This window comes from Solanum stenotomum, chromosome 7 (genome assembly GCF_019186545.1).
Source record: "Solanum stenotomum isolate F172 chromosome 7, ASM1918654v1, whole genome shotgun sequence".
Taxonomy (NCBI): Eukaryota; Viridiplantae; Streptophyta; class Magnoliopsida; order Solanales; family Solanaceae; genus Solanum; species Solanum stenotomum.
Window position 1 is genome coordinate 54672300 of NC_064288.1, and position 13524 is coordinate 54685823.

At 29.5% G+C, this 13524-nt stretch overlaps 1 protein-coding gene across 1 annotated transcript; it reads left to right on the forward strand.

Annotated features, from left to right (window-relative positions):
* Positions 1-6767: 6767 nt before the first annotated feature.
* On the forward strand, positions 6768-11222 carry LOC125871886 (fatty acyl-CoA reductase 2, chloroplastic-like). Its single transcript, XM_049552587.1, has 9 exons — positions 6768-7139; positions 7504-7607; positions 7899-8098; positions 8224-8324; positions 8787-9000; positions 9099-9260; positions 9581-9662; positions 10152-10540; positions 10955-11222. The coding sequence occupies exons 1-9, from the start codon at positions 6800-6802 to the stop codon at positions 11118-11120; spliced, it is 1758 nt and encodes a 585-aa protein (XP_049408544.1). The 5' UTR covers positions 6768-6799; the 3' UTR covers positions 11121-11222.
* The last annotated feature ends 2302 nt before the right edge of the window (positions 11223-13524 follow it).

The window sequence follows — 13524 nt, forward strand, 5'->3', positions numbered from 1 at the left end:
AAGATATATGTGTAGTTTTCAAAGCTACTTTTCCGTTTTAATCGTTTGATTGAGACTTGCAGTTTAAAACAAGCCTTAGAAAAATATTACTAATGGATTTCATAATCTTACATTTGTTAATCTTTCAGTTTTCATTTCCAAGATTGATTAATACAAATAAAGAAGCTTTTTCATCAGTTGATATTGTACCAATAGTTGATAATAAGACCAACACCACAAGTGTCCTAATGCCAAGCATTTAATTGAGAGGTGATATTGAAGATTGGAAGTGAAAGTTGTTCTAGTCATGTAAGCTACAGAAGCAGAACTCTTTAATTGCTCTCTAGGTTGTGTCATTTGATGGTTGATCTGGAATATGAAAGAACATAAGACAACTAGTAAGTTTAAATATTTACCACTTAATAATAAAATAAAATATGATAATTTTGAATGACAAATCATATGAAGATCAATGATAAGTTAAAAAAAAAGGTAAAATTTAGGTATGGATTTTTAAAAGAAATGTTACGTAATATATAATCACCTTCACAGTGTTACCAAATAGTAAAAAGATGTGATACTATAATTGGTTATTTGAGTTACTCTCAATCTTCTTATCTCTACACATTAAAAAATTATATGGGAAAAGGGACAAATATACCCCCGAACTATCGTAAATGATATGCAGATATCCTCTGTCATACTCTTGGGACATTGGTGCCCCCGCCGTCCAAAAACTAAGCATATATACCCTTTATATACATGTCATAATCTTATCCACCAATCCAATATTTATTAAATATCGGATCGACATATAAAATTGTGTCACGTGTCCCTATTTAGTCTTCCGTTAGAGTGAAGGGCATATATGCTCTAGTTTTTGGACGGTAGGGGCACCTATGTCCTAAAAGTATGACGGAGAGTATCTGCATACCATTTACGATAGTTCGGGGGTATATTTGTCCTTTTACCCAAATTATAAATATCATTCATTTATTCAAGATTTATGAGGGTCAACAATGTTAACTAAAGATATTAGGGCAAATTACAGAAATCACATACTTTTAAGGCAAAATTACAATTTATCCCTTAAAAGTTTATAATTACAGAAATCCCTCAAACAGATACAATAATATAAGTGCTGATGTATTAATCTGATGCGCGAGATACATTACATTTTATACATGATACACTAATCTGATGTACATTTTATACATGATACACCAATCTGATGTGCGAGATACAATAATATAAGCGCTGATACATTAATTTGATGCGCGAGATACACTAATCTAATGCGCGAAAATGAGGGATTTTGAAAATTTGTAAAACTTATAAGGGATAATGGTAATAAGTAAACTAAAAGGTGGGATTTCTGTAATTTTTTCAAGATATTAACACATAAATTTGTGTAAGATCTGTTAGCAAGCCCCAAGCGTTAGCCGTTAGGCATTAAACATGCTTAAGGCATACAAGTGGACGCTTAGGACGTAAGTCTGATAGAACTAAACCCCACACTTGAGTCTCAACATTTTGCTAGAGCCCCTCCTCAGAACGAGCCTAAAGCAAATTCCAACATAGTCTTTTAAAACACTGAACGAGATCGTCATAGCTTTAATTAATAATCACACTTCACCTAAAAGGTAAATTAAACAAATGTCACACAAAATAAAAGATATGGTCAACAATATTACTGATATCATCTTGTGGTAGTTGTTATAGCTTTGATTATAAATAATGACATATACACAACCAAAACAACAGATTTTATTACTGTCCTTACACTTCACTTTTTTAGAAATGTAAGAGATCATTTTGGATCATATCCCGAGACTTTCGATTTTTGGAAATTACCAAATATGCTTCTTTTCAAAATAAAATATTTTTCCTCTTAATTTTTTTTTTTTTACAATAAATAAAAATCGTTGAGTCGATTGGTTGCTTGAACTTTCGTTTTATTCGTGAGGATTCAATTCTCCATCTTGTCATCCTTTCTCTTATTTTTCTTTCCGCTAACCTTATTTTCTTTTACTTATTCTGTATACTAAAAAAGATGTCTACTTTTTATTTGTCTATATTTAGTAACCAAAAAAATAATTTATCACTTAATTTTTAATTTATCATTATTATGAATTATAATCATTTTCTAAAATATTACTCCATCTGTTCCTAATTACTTGTCCACTTTTTCTTTTATAGTTGTTCCTAATTACTTGTCCATTTTGACATATCAAGAAAGAACAATTTTTTTTACCTATTATATCCTCAATTAAATGACTAATTACTTTGAAAATGTAGAGCTTTTCATCCACTTCATAATTAATAGGGGTAAAATGGTAAACTCACTATGTCATTAATTATTTTCTTAATAGGTGTGTTAATTTAACAGTGGATAAGTAAATAGGGAGAGGGAGTCATTTTGTTTTTCCCAATGTGATCATATGCATCTACCACTCAACCCAACAGCATACCTTTATTAATTATGGAAACATTTTTTATTGCTGTTTTTATTTATTTTGCATTAAATTAGGCATAGCACTTGTTCTATAGTTGGTTGATAAGTATTATGTTATAAAAATAGTAGTTATGAACCCATCGTCTTTATAGCCAATTATTTGTCTAAAATATAATATTCATTCATATTTATGAATTATGGGGGAACACGAGTATTAAGTATTAAGTATTAACTATTAACCTTAGCTTGCCCATGATGAATTCATAATATATATATTTATGATATACTTGTATATATCTGCCTCTGTCTATTTATACTATAATAAAAAAATAAATTACGCAATTGATTACGACGATAATAAATATAAGTATAGAAGAAAATACTACATAATTAGACATACTTCATTATCATATAACTTATTATTATTATCAATATTTTTAAAATATTACGTATCTTACTCTATACATGTATCAAATACACAAAAATAGGGAGAGAGGCAAGCATGATTCCAATACATTCCAGATACATGCAATACTATTTTGTCACGACCCAAAAATGGACGTGATGACACTCGTCTTATCCCACCAAGACAAGTCAGCCTAAAACTCAACCATTACAACAAAATTAGGAAATTTTATAATCAACTCAAAAATACCTCCAAAATCTGGTTGTTACGTGTACAAGCCTCTAAAGTATTACAATTTATTCAAAAGAAAAACACCAGTCTCAGATGACCTTGTCTCTAGAATAGAACAAGATCATAAATAGGATTAAGAAGGTCCGCTAAGATGATAAACAATTACCTCACAAATCTCCAAGAAGCCTCGGAAAAGATGAGAATGACAAGTACCACAAAATCCAGGCTCGTAACCTACAAAAATTGTAGAAGCAAGGGGTGAGTACCAAACCACACGGTACTCAGCAAGTAAACCTCTAAACACAAGCTAAGGGGATACAATACGGGTACTCCTTACACACCAACCGAACATCCACAACTACAACCTGTATAAGATCAGCCCAACCTAACAATTCACAAGCACATATCTCAACAACAACATTCTAACTATTACATATTCTCAAGAACAAGTTCAATATTCATCAATCAAAGTTTCACAGAAAGGCACTCACAAGATCAGCAAAACACAATATCAGGTTCACTAATGATAAATATATGCAATGCAATGTTAAGTATAGTGATGCATGTCTGACCTAATGATACACACCCGTTGTCTCTCGGTCCGGGACCCATGGGGGACATATCTGTCCATGCATCCATTGCGGCGCGCGATGCGACCCTCGATAATAGTAACCATTGCGGCGCGCGATATGTCCCTCGAAAAATAGTATCCATCACAATTTGCGGCGCGCGATACGTTCCTCGAAATGGTACATCCTCTTTAATTTCTTATTCTTTCTCAATTCACAGAACACTTGTCACAACCATGTCTCAGAACAATGCAAATGACATGTTCACACAAATAATTAAGAGATGACCATTTTCATAATATTGCACAATTCACCACAACACAATCATGATACAATATCAACATTGATTCAACAAATCTTTCGAACCATTATCAATTCTCAACACATCACACACAAACAATTATCACATTGCCTTTATTACCCCTTTTTCATCATTAGAATTAATCAATGTGGACAAGTCCACCCATCACCAAGTCTCATTACCCCCAAACACATATTACAAGGAAAAACATGAATTCCATACACTTAACAAGGGTTTAGAAATCCACTTGCCTCAAATAATCGAACAATCACTCCGTGACTTGAGTCTTCCCTTTTCGTTGTACATCCAACTCAAAGCAATCTATTCACAATAATAATCACAGTAAGATTTCGAAACTGACAACACCCACATTACTATAGGTCTAGCCTAGACCCAAAAACTCACTCAATTTATAATCAAGTTCCTAAGTTTGATGTCAATTAACATGTCAACTCTCATATTTTCAAATTCCAAATCTAGAGCTAAATCCAGTTTTCCCAATATCATAATTCGAATGGTATTCATGTAATATAATATACTTAATACTTCATTATATATCTCAATCTTTCTTCCATACCGTAACTATCGAGAAGGGTAAAATAAATTTTTTACAAAGATTTCCAAAAATGACCTTTCGGGTCATTATATATATATATATATATATATATATATCAACTAATAAGAAGCCTAATGAACCTAAAAAAGGGATCAAGGCCCAACAGAAATTACTTATTTTTCAAGACCCCGTTATAAGTTCTATCCATATATCGTTTGATCGCCAAGTCATACTTTACTCGATTGCATTTTATTGGAATTGAGATAATACCCCAGAGAAATTTGACTTTACTTCTTTGTTTCCGAAGTAACTCTCATCAACTAGCACTAGTTTGATGTCAACCTTCAGGCGTAATTCATCAAATTGGTTAAATCTATATTTGTATGTCTCTGGAGTGGAGTGATTCACATGTATCTGGGGTACCAGATACATGGGAGTGTGATGAGTGAGATTTGTTATGTGTCCGAGATACATGCGAATTCACTTGGATACAATATATCTAGAACAAATTACACCTAAATTTGACCTCATGTATTCCAGATACATGTATCGGGATGTATCTGGACGCACCAAAATCTTGTAAGACATGTAATATTGCAAACTCGAGTGTATCTAAGTAATTAGCTCATAAACTAGTGAGATTTATGTAAGTTCAACACTCTATATAATTGCTGATAAATATTTTAACGACTTTGGATGTAATGACATTAACTTAATTGCCGTTAATTTTTTTGTGTTACTGTCACTAAATTTTTCTTTTGTTATAGTGTTACATTCTATTATTACATTGTATATGGCCAAATTCATCAGTAGTCCCCTATTGGCACAAAATTTCACTTAGACACTTCAACTAGTTAATGTTCATTTTAGACACCTCAGGTAGGATTTCACTGTGTCATTTTGATACTTTTTGTTGACGTGACATGGTAAGTGTAATGCACCCAAAATCAGCGCGTGAAGGGGCTCTTTTTCAGATAAAAAAAATAATATTTAAAAGGTCAAAACTATTCTTGTTCCTCGTTCTCAACTCCACCACACACCATCCATTCACCACCGTTGCCACCATCGCTATTAATACAATCAAATTATTTTTTTTATTTTTTCAGTTCCGAAAATCACCACAACCATCGTCATCTTCTCATTCTTATTCTTTAGATCCAACAATTACAACTTTTATTGCAATCTTTCAAGTTCAATGCTACACACCATTGTACATCTATCACACCCATCAAGTTCATATATGCAGATATTCATTCTAAACGGGAGGGACTACCACGTACAAATAATACATGACATTCGTATTTGTGCTCCTTGTATAATTTTATTCCTTTTGGAGGCATTGTAATATTAGATATACAATTAAAAAGCATGAAATTGATAACATACAGATTAAATCTACAACAAAAAAAAAAATGGAAATCTGAATTTAATAAAAACCCCAAAAAGAAAAAAAGTAAAAGAAGAAATTAGGGGTAAAGAGAAGGCGCTAGAAAAGTTTGGAAGAAGGGGTGGGATAGTTTGGTGGGGTTTTAGAAACTAAATGCTTTTATTTATTATTTTTGGTTGAAAATTAATTTTTCCTTATAATATATTTTTAAAGTATTATTTTGTACTTAAATATCACGTGTCTTACCTTAATTAGCCATTATATTACAGTATTCGCGAGTGTATTACATGCACAATGTAATTTTAGCGGATTGTCAAAAAAGTGTCAAAATGACAGAACGAAATCCTACATGAGGTGTCTAAAATGAACATCGTTCAGTTGAGGTGTCTAAGTGAAATTTCGTGTCAACTTTATGGGGCCACCGATGGATTTGGCCATTGTATATTTATGTTGAAAAACAAAAGATTCAAATACAAAAAATTATCTTATTTCTTATTTCAAAGATAATAGTAAGGTGTAAAAGTTTTTCTTCGGAATGCATCTATCGAAAATATGTGATTTTCGATAAAAATTTCGATGAGTCAAAGAATCGTGTTGAAGACATTCTCAAGTAATTTAAAGCATGTTTTATCGAACATTTTAAATTTTTAGATAAGATCGTCACAAAACACAATTTTAAAATAATAATAAAAAATTAAACTAAAAATAAAAAATAAAAAGATATTGTCAACAATATCACTGATACTCATCATGTGGTAGTTGTTATAGCTTTTATTGTAAATGACACATACACACAAAACATATTAATTTATTACTAGTCTTTTACACTCCCTAGCTTGCTCTATAAATAGAGAAGATTATTTTATCTCCTATCCCGCAACTTCTCTTTTATTTTTTGTGCCAATTGCCAATATAATGCTTCTCTCAAAAAACACGTTTCCCCTATATACAAGGGAATCACCACCTAAATTATTTTCTAAAAATATTTTTTCTTCTAGGTTTGATAAATATAAAATTGTTCCATCCTTTAAAAATGAAAAAAGAAGTATGAAAAATATAACATGTTTGTCTTCATTTTTTTCTTCTCCAAATGATCAACATTTTTCACTTAAAGCATTTACTAATGCTCCATCCATAATTATGGATGATGAAAAAGAAATTATAACTCAAAAGGCCAATAATGGTATAGGTATTGTTGAGTTTTTTGAAGGGAAGAACATTCTTGTCACTGGTGGTACAGGGTTTCTTGCAAAAGGTACAATAATTTAATTAACAGTAAAATTGTCTTTGTATGATCTATAGGTCACAAGTTCGAATTGTAGAATATTTAAGCATTGACACTTACATATACAATATGCAAGTAGAAAATACTACTTGTATAGGATATATAATACATTCATAAGGACAATATCATACCAAACGTCCTGCTTTAACGTTCTTAACTAGCCTTTTCACAATATTTTTATATTTTGAGTTTTTTTTTTTTTTTAATATATATACACTAATACTGTAAGAAATATTTTTGGTATCATCAATGCAATTTTCTCTTGATGTAATATGTATCACTTTTATTTGTAATTATTTTTTAAGTGACCTGATAATATAAAATATTTTTGCAGCTCTTATTGAAAAGTTGTTGAGAACAACACCAAAAATAAACAAGATCTACATCCTCATCAGAGCAAAGGATAAAGGAGCTGCATTTAACAGATTAAAAAGTGAAGTATGTATAAATTATATATGTTGTAATATAAAACAACAAAATCTGTCGTTAATCCTATTTAAACGGATAGTAAAGGACAACTTATGCCACAAATTTTAAAAAAAAATCCTATTTAACTATGGATTAGCGATATACAATGGACTAACAACATAGTATACAATAATTATCTACTAGGCTACAAGTTATTTAGCAACAAATTAATGATGAATTTCGTAGTTAATTTTTGTTTATATAGTGTTAAATATAAATATGAAACAATTATTAATATATAGTTTCTCTTATTATCATCAGATTATAGAGTCAAAATTATTCAAATGTCTAGAAGAAATGCATGGTGAATATTACAAGCCATTCATATTGAACAAATTGATTCCTATAGTTGGAAATATATATGAGCCAAATCTTGGTATGGATATTATTACTGCTCAACAAATTACTCAACAAATTGATTTGATTATTGACTCAGCAGCAAACACCACATTTGATGAGAGGTTCTTTTTTTTTTCCTAAAAATTATTCTTCAATTAAGGTTATACAATTTAAATTAGATTTGATTGTGTGAGTTTATTAATTTTATGTTATTAATTTATAATTACCATTTGATTATTTTTTTAAGGTATGATTTTGCTCTTGATGCTAATGTGAATGGTCCATATCAACTCGTGATGTTTGCCAAAAAATGCAAGAATCTTAAACTTCTTATGCATTATTCCACAGGTATGTATTTGAATATTCTTCAATAAAAAAACATATGTTTTTATATGAGTATAAGTTATATACACTAATAATGTAACAAGATGTTACACTATTACCATAACTTAATCGATTCTAGTAGGTTATGATTTTCTTTTCTAGGATCAGTCTTGATATGGAGATCTATAACTCTAAGTTATTGTAGGTCAACTTAATCTGATGTGTAAAAAATCTTTATATTGCTCGGCAAATAATATACTCTTTCTAGAGAAAGTTTAAAGTTCCAAAAATTAACATGGGTTGTGGTGCACTGGTGGGAGTGCTTCACCCTTAACTAGAGGTCTTGGGTTCAAGCCCTGGGTATGGAGAAAATCATGTCAGGAGTGTCACCCCAAATGTACACTATTAGTGCATATAATATAAATCTTTGTAGATATGATATTTATTTAATTACAATATTGAAATATGATTTTTATTTTCTTGAAGCATATGCTAATGGAGAAAGAGAAGGATTAATATTGGAGAAGCCTTTTACTATGGGAGAAAGCATAACAAAGGAAAAAATCACTTCAATTTCTTCTTTTACTAATTTTCCATCATTGCATGTTGACAATGAAATGGACTTAGTTTCAAAATTGAAGAACAATATTACAAATAATATTGGTTTGGAGCAAATAATGAAGAATTTAGGAGTTGAGAGGTATTTTCTCTTTTTATATAATTATATTGATTGATATAAGAAAATAATTCATTTTTTTTTTAAAAAAAATTATAATTAATTGTTTGTTGATTAAATAGGGCAAAGTTATATGGATGGCAAGATACATATACATTCACAAAGGCAATTGGTGAAATGATGATAAATAGTATGAGACATGAAATTCCAATACTTATTCTTCGACCCTCCATAATAACAAGTAGCTATAAAGAGCCTTTTCCAGGATGGATACAAGGATACAGGTGACAATATTGTATTAAAATTTCTCTTGTTTAGTTCATATAATACTTATGATCAGTCTCAGAGTAACAGAAAAGTTATATCCCTATGATATATTATATGTCACAGATTTGAGATGTGAAAGCAGTCACTAGTATTTTTATTATGGTAGATTGTCTGTATCACACCTAGTGGCGGAGCTACATATACTTAAGGGGTGTCAATCGATACCCCTTTGTCGGAAAATTACACTATATAGCTAGAGAAATTATGACTCTGTCACTAATCAAGTTAATATTGTTTCTTACTTTCTATGTTGTCTTTTTCTCTCTCTCTCTCTTAGGGTAATTGACCCTTCAATTTTTCTATATGGAAAAGGGGAACTTCCTGCAGTATATTGTGATCAAGATACTCTTATGGATGTGGTAAGTATAAGTTTCCATTACATTTTATTTGTCAATTTGTGGCGATTTGGACTCGTTGCCTCACGTTCTGTCTTGATTTTTTTTTATGTGTCAAGTACGTAAAAAAATAAAATTAAATAATAATTATTGGCGAAACTCAAAACGCTTGATTTCTGTCGATTGTGATACAATGATATAAAATGTGTGACTATTTCACTTAAAATCTTAAGCTATAAAACAAGATACACTCTTATTCATTTAGTTATATATCTTCGATGAAATTCCCTCTCATTTCCCGAACTATGAATTTTTTTTAAACTAATGATCGGCAGTGAGACTAAAACTCAAGACTTTTACCCAATTCATCAGCCGCTAGACATAGCACATAAGCCAACAGTAGTATGAATAAGGCATAAACTAGTACAGAACATACTTTTATTTACTTAATATTTCCAAAAATTATTATTATTATTATTTTGTATAATCTGACCAATTTTTTACTTGATTTAGATTCCAGTTGATCTAGTTGTAAATGCAACAATGGCTGCTATTGCAAAGCATGGATATTTGCAAAGTCCACAATTAAATGTGTATCATTTAGCAACAACATTTGTGAATCCTCTTGCAATACATCAAATTTTTGAATATTGCTATGAATATTTCACTTTATTTCCTTTTGTTAACTCAAAAGGGGATAAAATTGAGGTTAAGGAAATGAAATATTTTGATAAAATATCAGATTTCTCAAATTATATTTGGGAGGTACTATCCAAGCAGCATAAGGTACAAGATTTAAGTGAAAAAGAGTTATTGAAGATTCATATGAGATTTAAAAGGAAAGCGGAATTTCTCAACAACTTTAGCAAGCTCTATGAACCATATGGTTTCTATAGAGGAAGGTATGAACTTTTTTTATTCATTATTAATTTATACGCGTTGACTGTGTAAATAATTTCTTACTATTATTAGGTCACTCAAAAAATATTTATAAGAAAAATTCCGTGAAATTTGAGTTTGTAATCTTGAAAATAAGGCGAATTTTCTACTACACAACATATAAATAGAGAAAGAGTATAATTATTATTTTGTCTGTTTTATTTTACATGACACTTTTTCTTGTAGTTTATTTGAAAGAGTGGTAACATTTGTGTAGATGAAAATAATTAAACTATATGACAAGCTTTTATAACCATAATATCATAACACGTTACGAAATTACAAGCTCTTATTTTGTAGACAGTCAAATATCATCACATAAATAAGAGTAAATTTTGTTTGTGTTCATCAATTTTTCTTCTTTTATTTTTTGCTAGGTTTCACACAGGCAATATGAGGATTTTAATGGAAGAAATGTCTGAAGAAGAGAGAAAAAACTTTGAGATTGATGCATCAAACATAAATTGGAAAGATTATTTAACAGGAATTCATATTTCTGGTGTGAGAAAACATGTATTTGAAGGAAAAAAATTATGTATTTGAAGGCAAGAAATAGAATTATGTGAAATGATATCAATTGTGAAATGGTTGTATTGTGTGTTTTTTATTCTATAAAATGATTTGATATGATTGTGAAATAGTTAATAGTTGAGGTTAAATTTGTCTTTGAACTATGTGAAATGGTATTAATTTTTTATCCGTTAGTAATTGAGATCAGATATATCATTGTCATTACTAAAATGAGCTAAATTCACCTTTATTTTAAATCATAGAATCAACTTAACATGATATCACATATCTCACAATTAAGTCATAACGAAAAAATATGAACCTTTTGCGTAGTTTTCCGGCATATTTGACCGTTCTCCCTAAGATGTTTAAACAAAATTCGACGTCTTATTAAAAGTTGAAAAAGAAAAAACTTTTATTGTACTCAAAAACACTTATTTCTTCACCAAATGTTTGGTCAAATATCTTTATTTAACACTTTTTACTTTACAAAAGATCGATCAATAGACTAACAACAATAACAATATATTCAATATAACCTCATTAGTGAGGTCTGAAAAGGGTATGATGTAGGTAGACTTTACTCCTATTTTTATAGGCTAGAAAATTTATTTTCGATAGACTCTCGATATTTAATCAAATAATATTTATAATTAATAATGAACTTATTTTCTTATTGAGAATATCAAAAATCTTAAAATATCACTTATTTTGAATAAAAAATTAATTTTAATGTTTGTGGACCTACTCCTACTTCCTTAAAAGCCTTAATGGGCAGCAAAAAAACAGATACAACAACCTTGAATTAATTAGCTTTTGATAGCCCTACGTGGCTTTGACAAAAAAGCTGGAAATAGAAACTGTCACTTCATCAAAATATTTATGCGGTATTGGTATTGAATGTCCATCTACTTCCGATAGAGGGACAAATTCAAAATTTAAATTTTAGTGGTTTTGTATACTTTAGCATTACAATAATAACAACAACAATGCTATATACCTAGTATTACTCTACAAAATGAAGTCTGAGAGGGTAGTGTATACAAACCTTACATTTATCTCAAAGTAGAAAATTTGTTTCTGAATAAACTCTCGGCTCAAGAGAAAAATAACAAGTTAGATCATACCTTATAATTTAATTCTTACGGAACTTATGTCAAGCGATATAAAAATGTAATTTCAGAACCCACAAATTATATAATAAAAGACAAAACTTAATTTCTACAAACTTATGTCAAGTGAGGCAAAAGTTATCTAAGCTTACGCTGTTCACACATTTTTATTAAATGAGTAGTAGGTGCAAATTAAAAAATCCTTATTTTAAGGGCAAGGATTATAGATCATGACAAAATAAAGACAATTTTCTTCTTCAATTCCTAGATATATGATTACAAAAATAAAACTAATATTTTTAAGGAGTTTTGGGAAATTCATAAGGAAATTTTATTTTTTAAAAAAACATGATTAATTAGTGGCACGTAGGCCGTTAGCCAACACCATATAATTAGTACATTTAATCTAATAATTAATAAACTAACTTTAAGCAATTTTATATACTTTTTTTTGAAAGAATAGTCTAAACTAAGAATGAAGAGTTGGTCGTGTCAACTTCTTGCCCTTTTCCTTTAGTATAATTATATGATGCTAATAATTGCTCTTAATCATTTTTAACCCATACTTTGTCTTAAACTAAATTATATTATTTTATTTTGATTGCCTTTTCAATGTATGATATTTTCAAATGGATTTCATTTAGTCCCGATGGTTTAACATATTTCATAAGAATTCCTAAGTTGGCCAAGTCATATTTATGCTTCTTATTTTTCAGTTTGGACACTCTGACCAGTTAAGTTTTAAATGAATACTCGTTATTTTCTCATCGCATTTAATATTAGACAAAATTAAGTACTTTCTAATAACAAAAAAATGAATATAATGTGACTTTCTTTAGTATAACATCTCTCATACAATGTATGTAGAACGAGTATTATCACATCTCAAAGTATCTGTATTTTATTCTAACAATAAATATTTTTATTTTCGTGTAATACTAAAAGTCTCGTGTTATCATTTGTCAAAGTATTCATACCTTATTCTCAAAAGTAAACATTTTCTTGGTTTTATTCGTTTAATACTAACCATTTATGTCCAATCAAACATGTTCATAAATAATTTTGCTTTCTTTTATGTGGTTACTATTAAACCAAAGTTAAATGTGAAAAGGTCCATCCCTCATAAAAGTGCAAGAACAATACATTGTTTCTTGTACATCTTTTCTTTATTTAGTCTTTGAGTAATTAATTTAGAGAGTTACAATATTGACCCAAAACTATCAATACACCTAAGCAAACATGTAAAGTAAGAACACACAAAAAAGATTATTAAAATCAAATTCATTCAAATAACTTAATCAACTTAACCTACCACCTAACCAACA

Bases quoted from the DNA above. Each gene is read 5' to 3' on its own strand.
- LOC125871886 (XM_049552587.1), top strand. From the start codon at position 6,800: ATGCTTCTCTCAAAAAACACGTTTCCCCTATATACAAGGGAATCACCA. The intron at 8,099-8,223 runs GTTCTTTTTTTT...TATTTTTTTAAG, and splicing joins AACACCACATTTGATGAGAG to GTATGATTTTGCTCTTGATG. The intron at 9,663-10,151 runs GTAAGTATAAGT...TACTTGATTTAG, and splicing joins AAGATACTCTTATGGATGTG to ATTCCAGTTGATCTAGTTGT.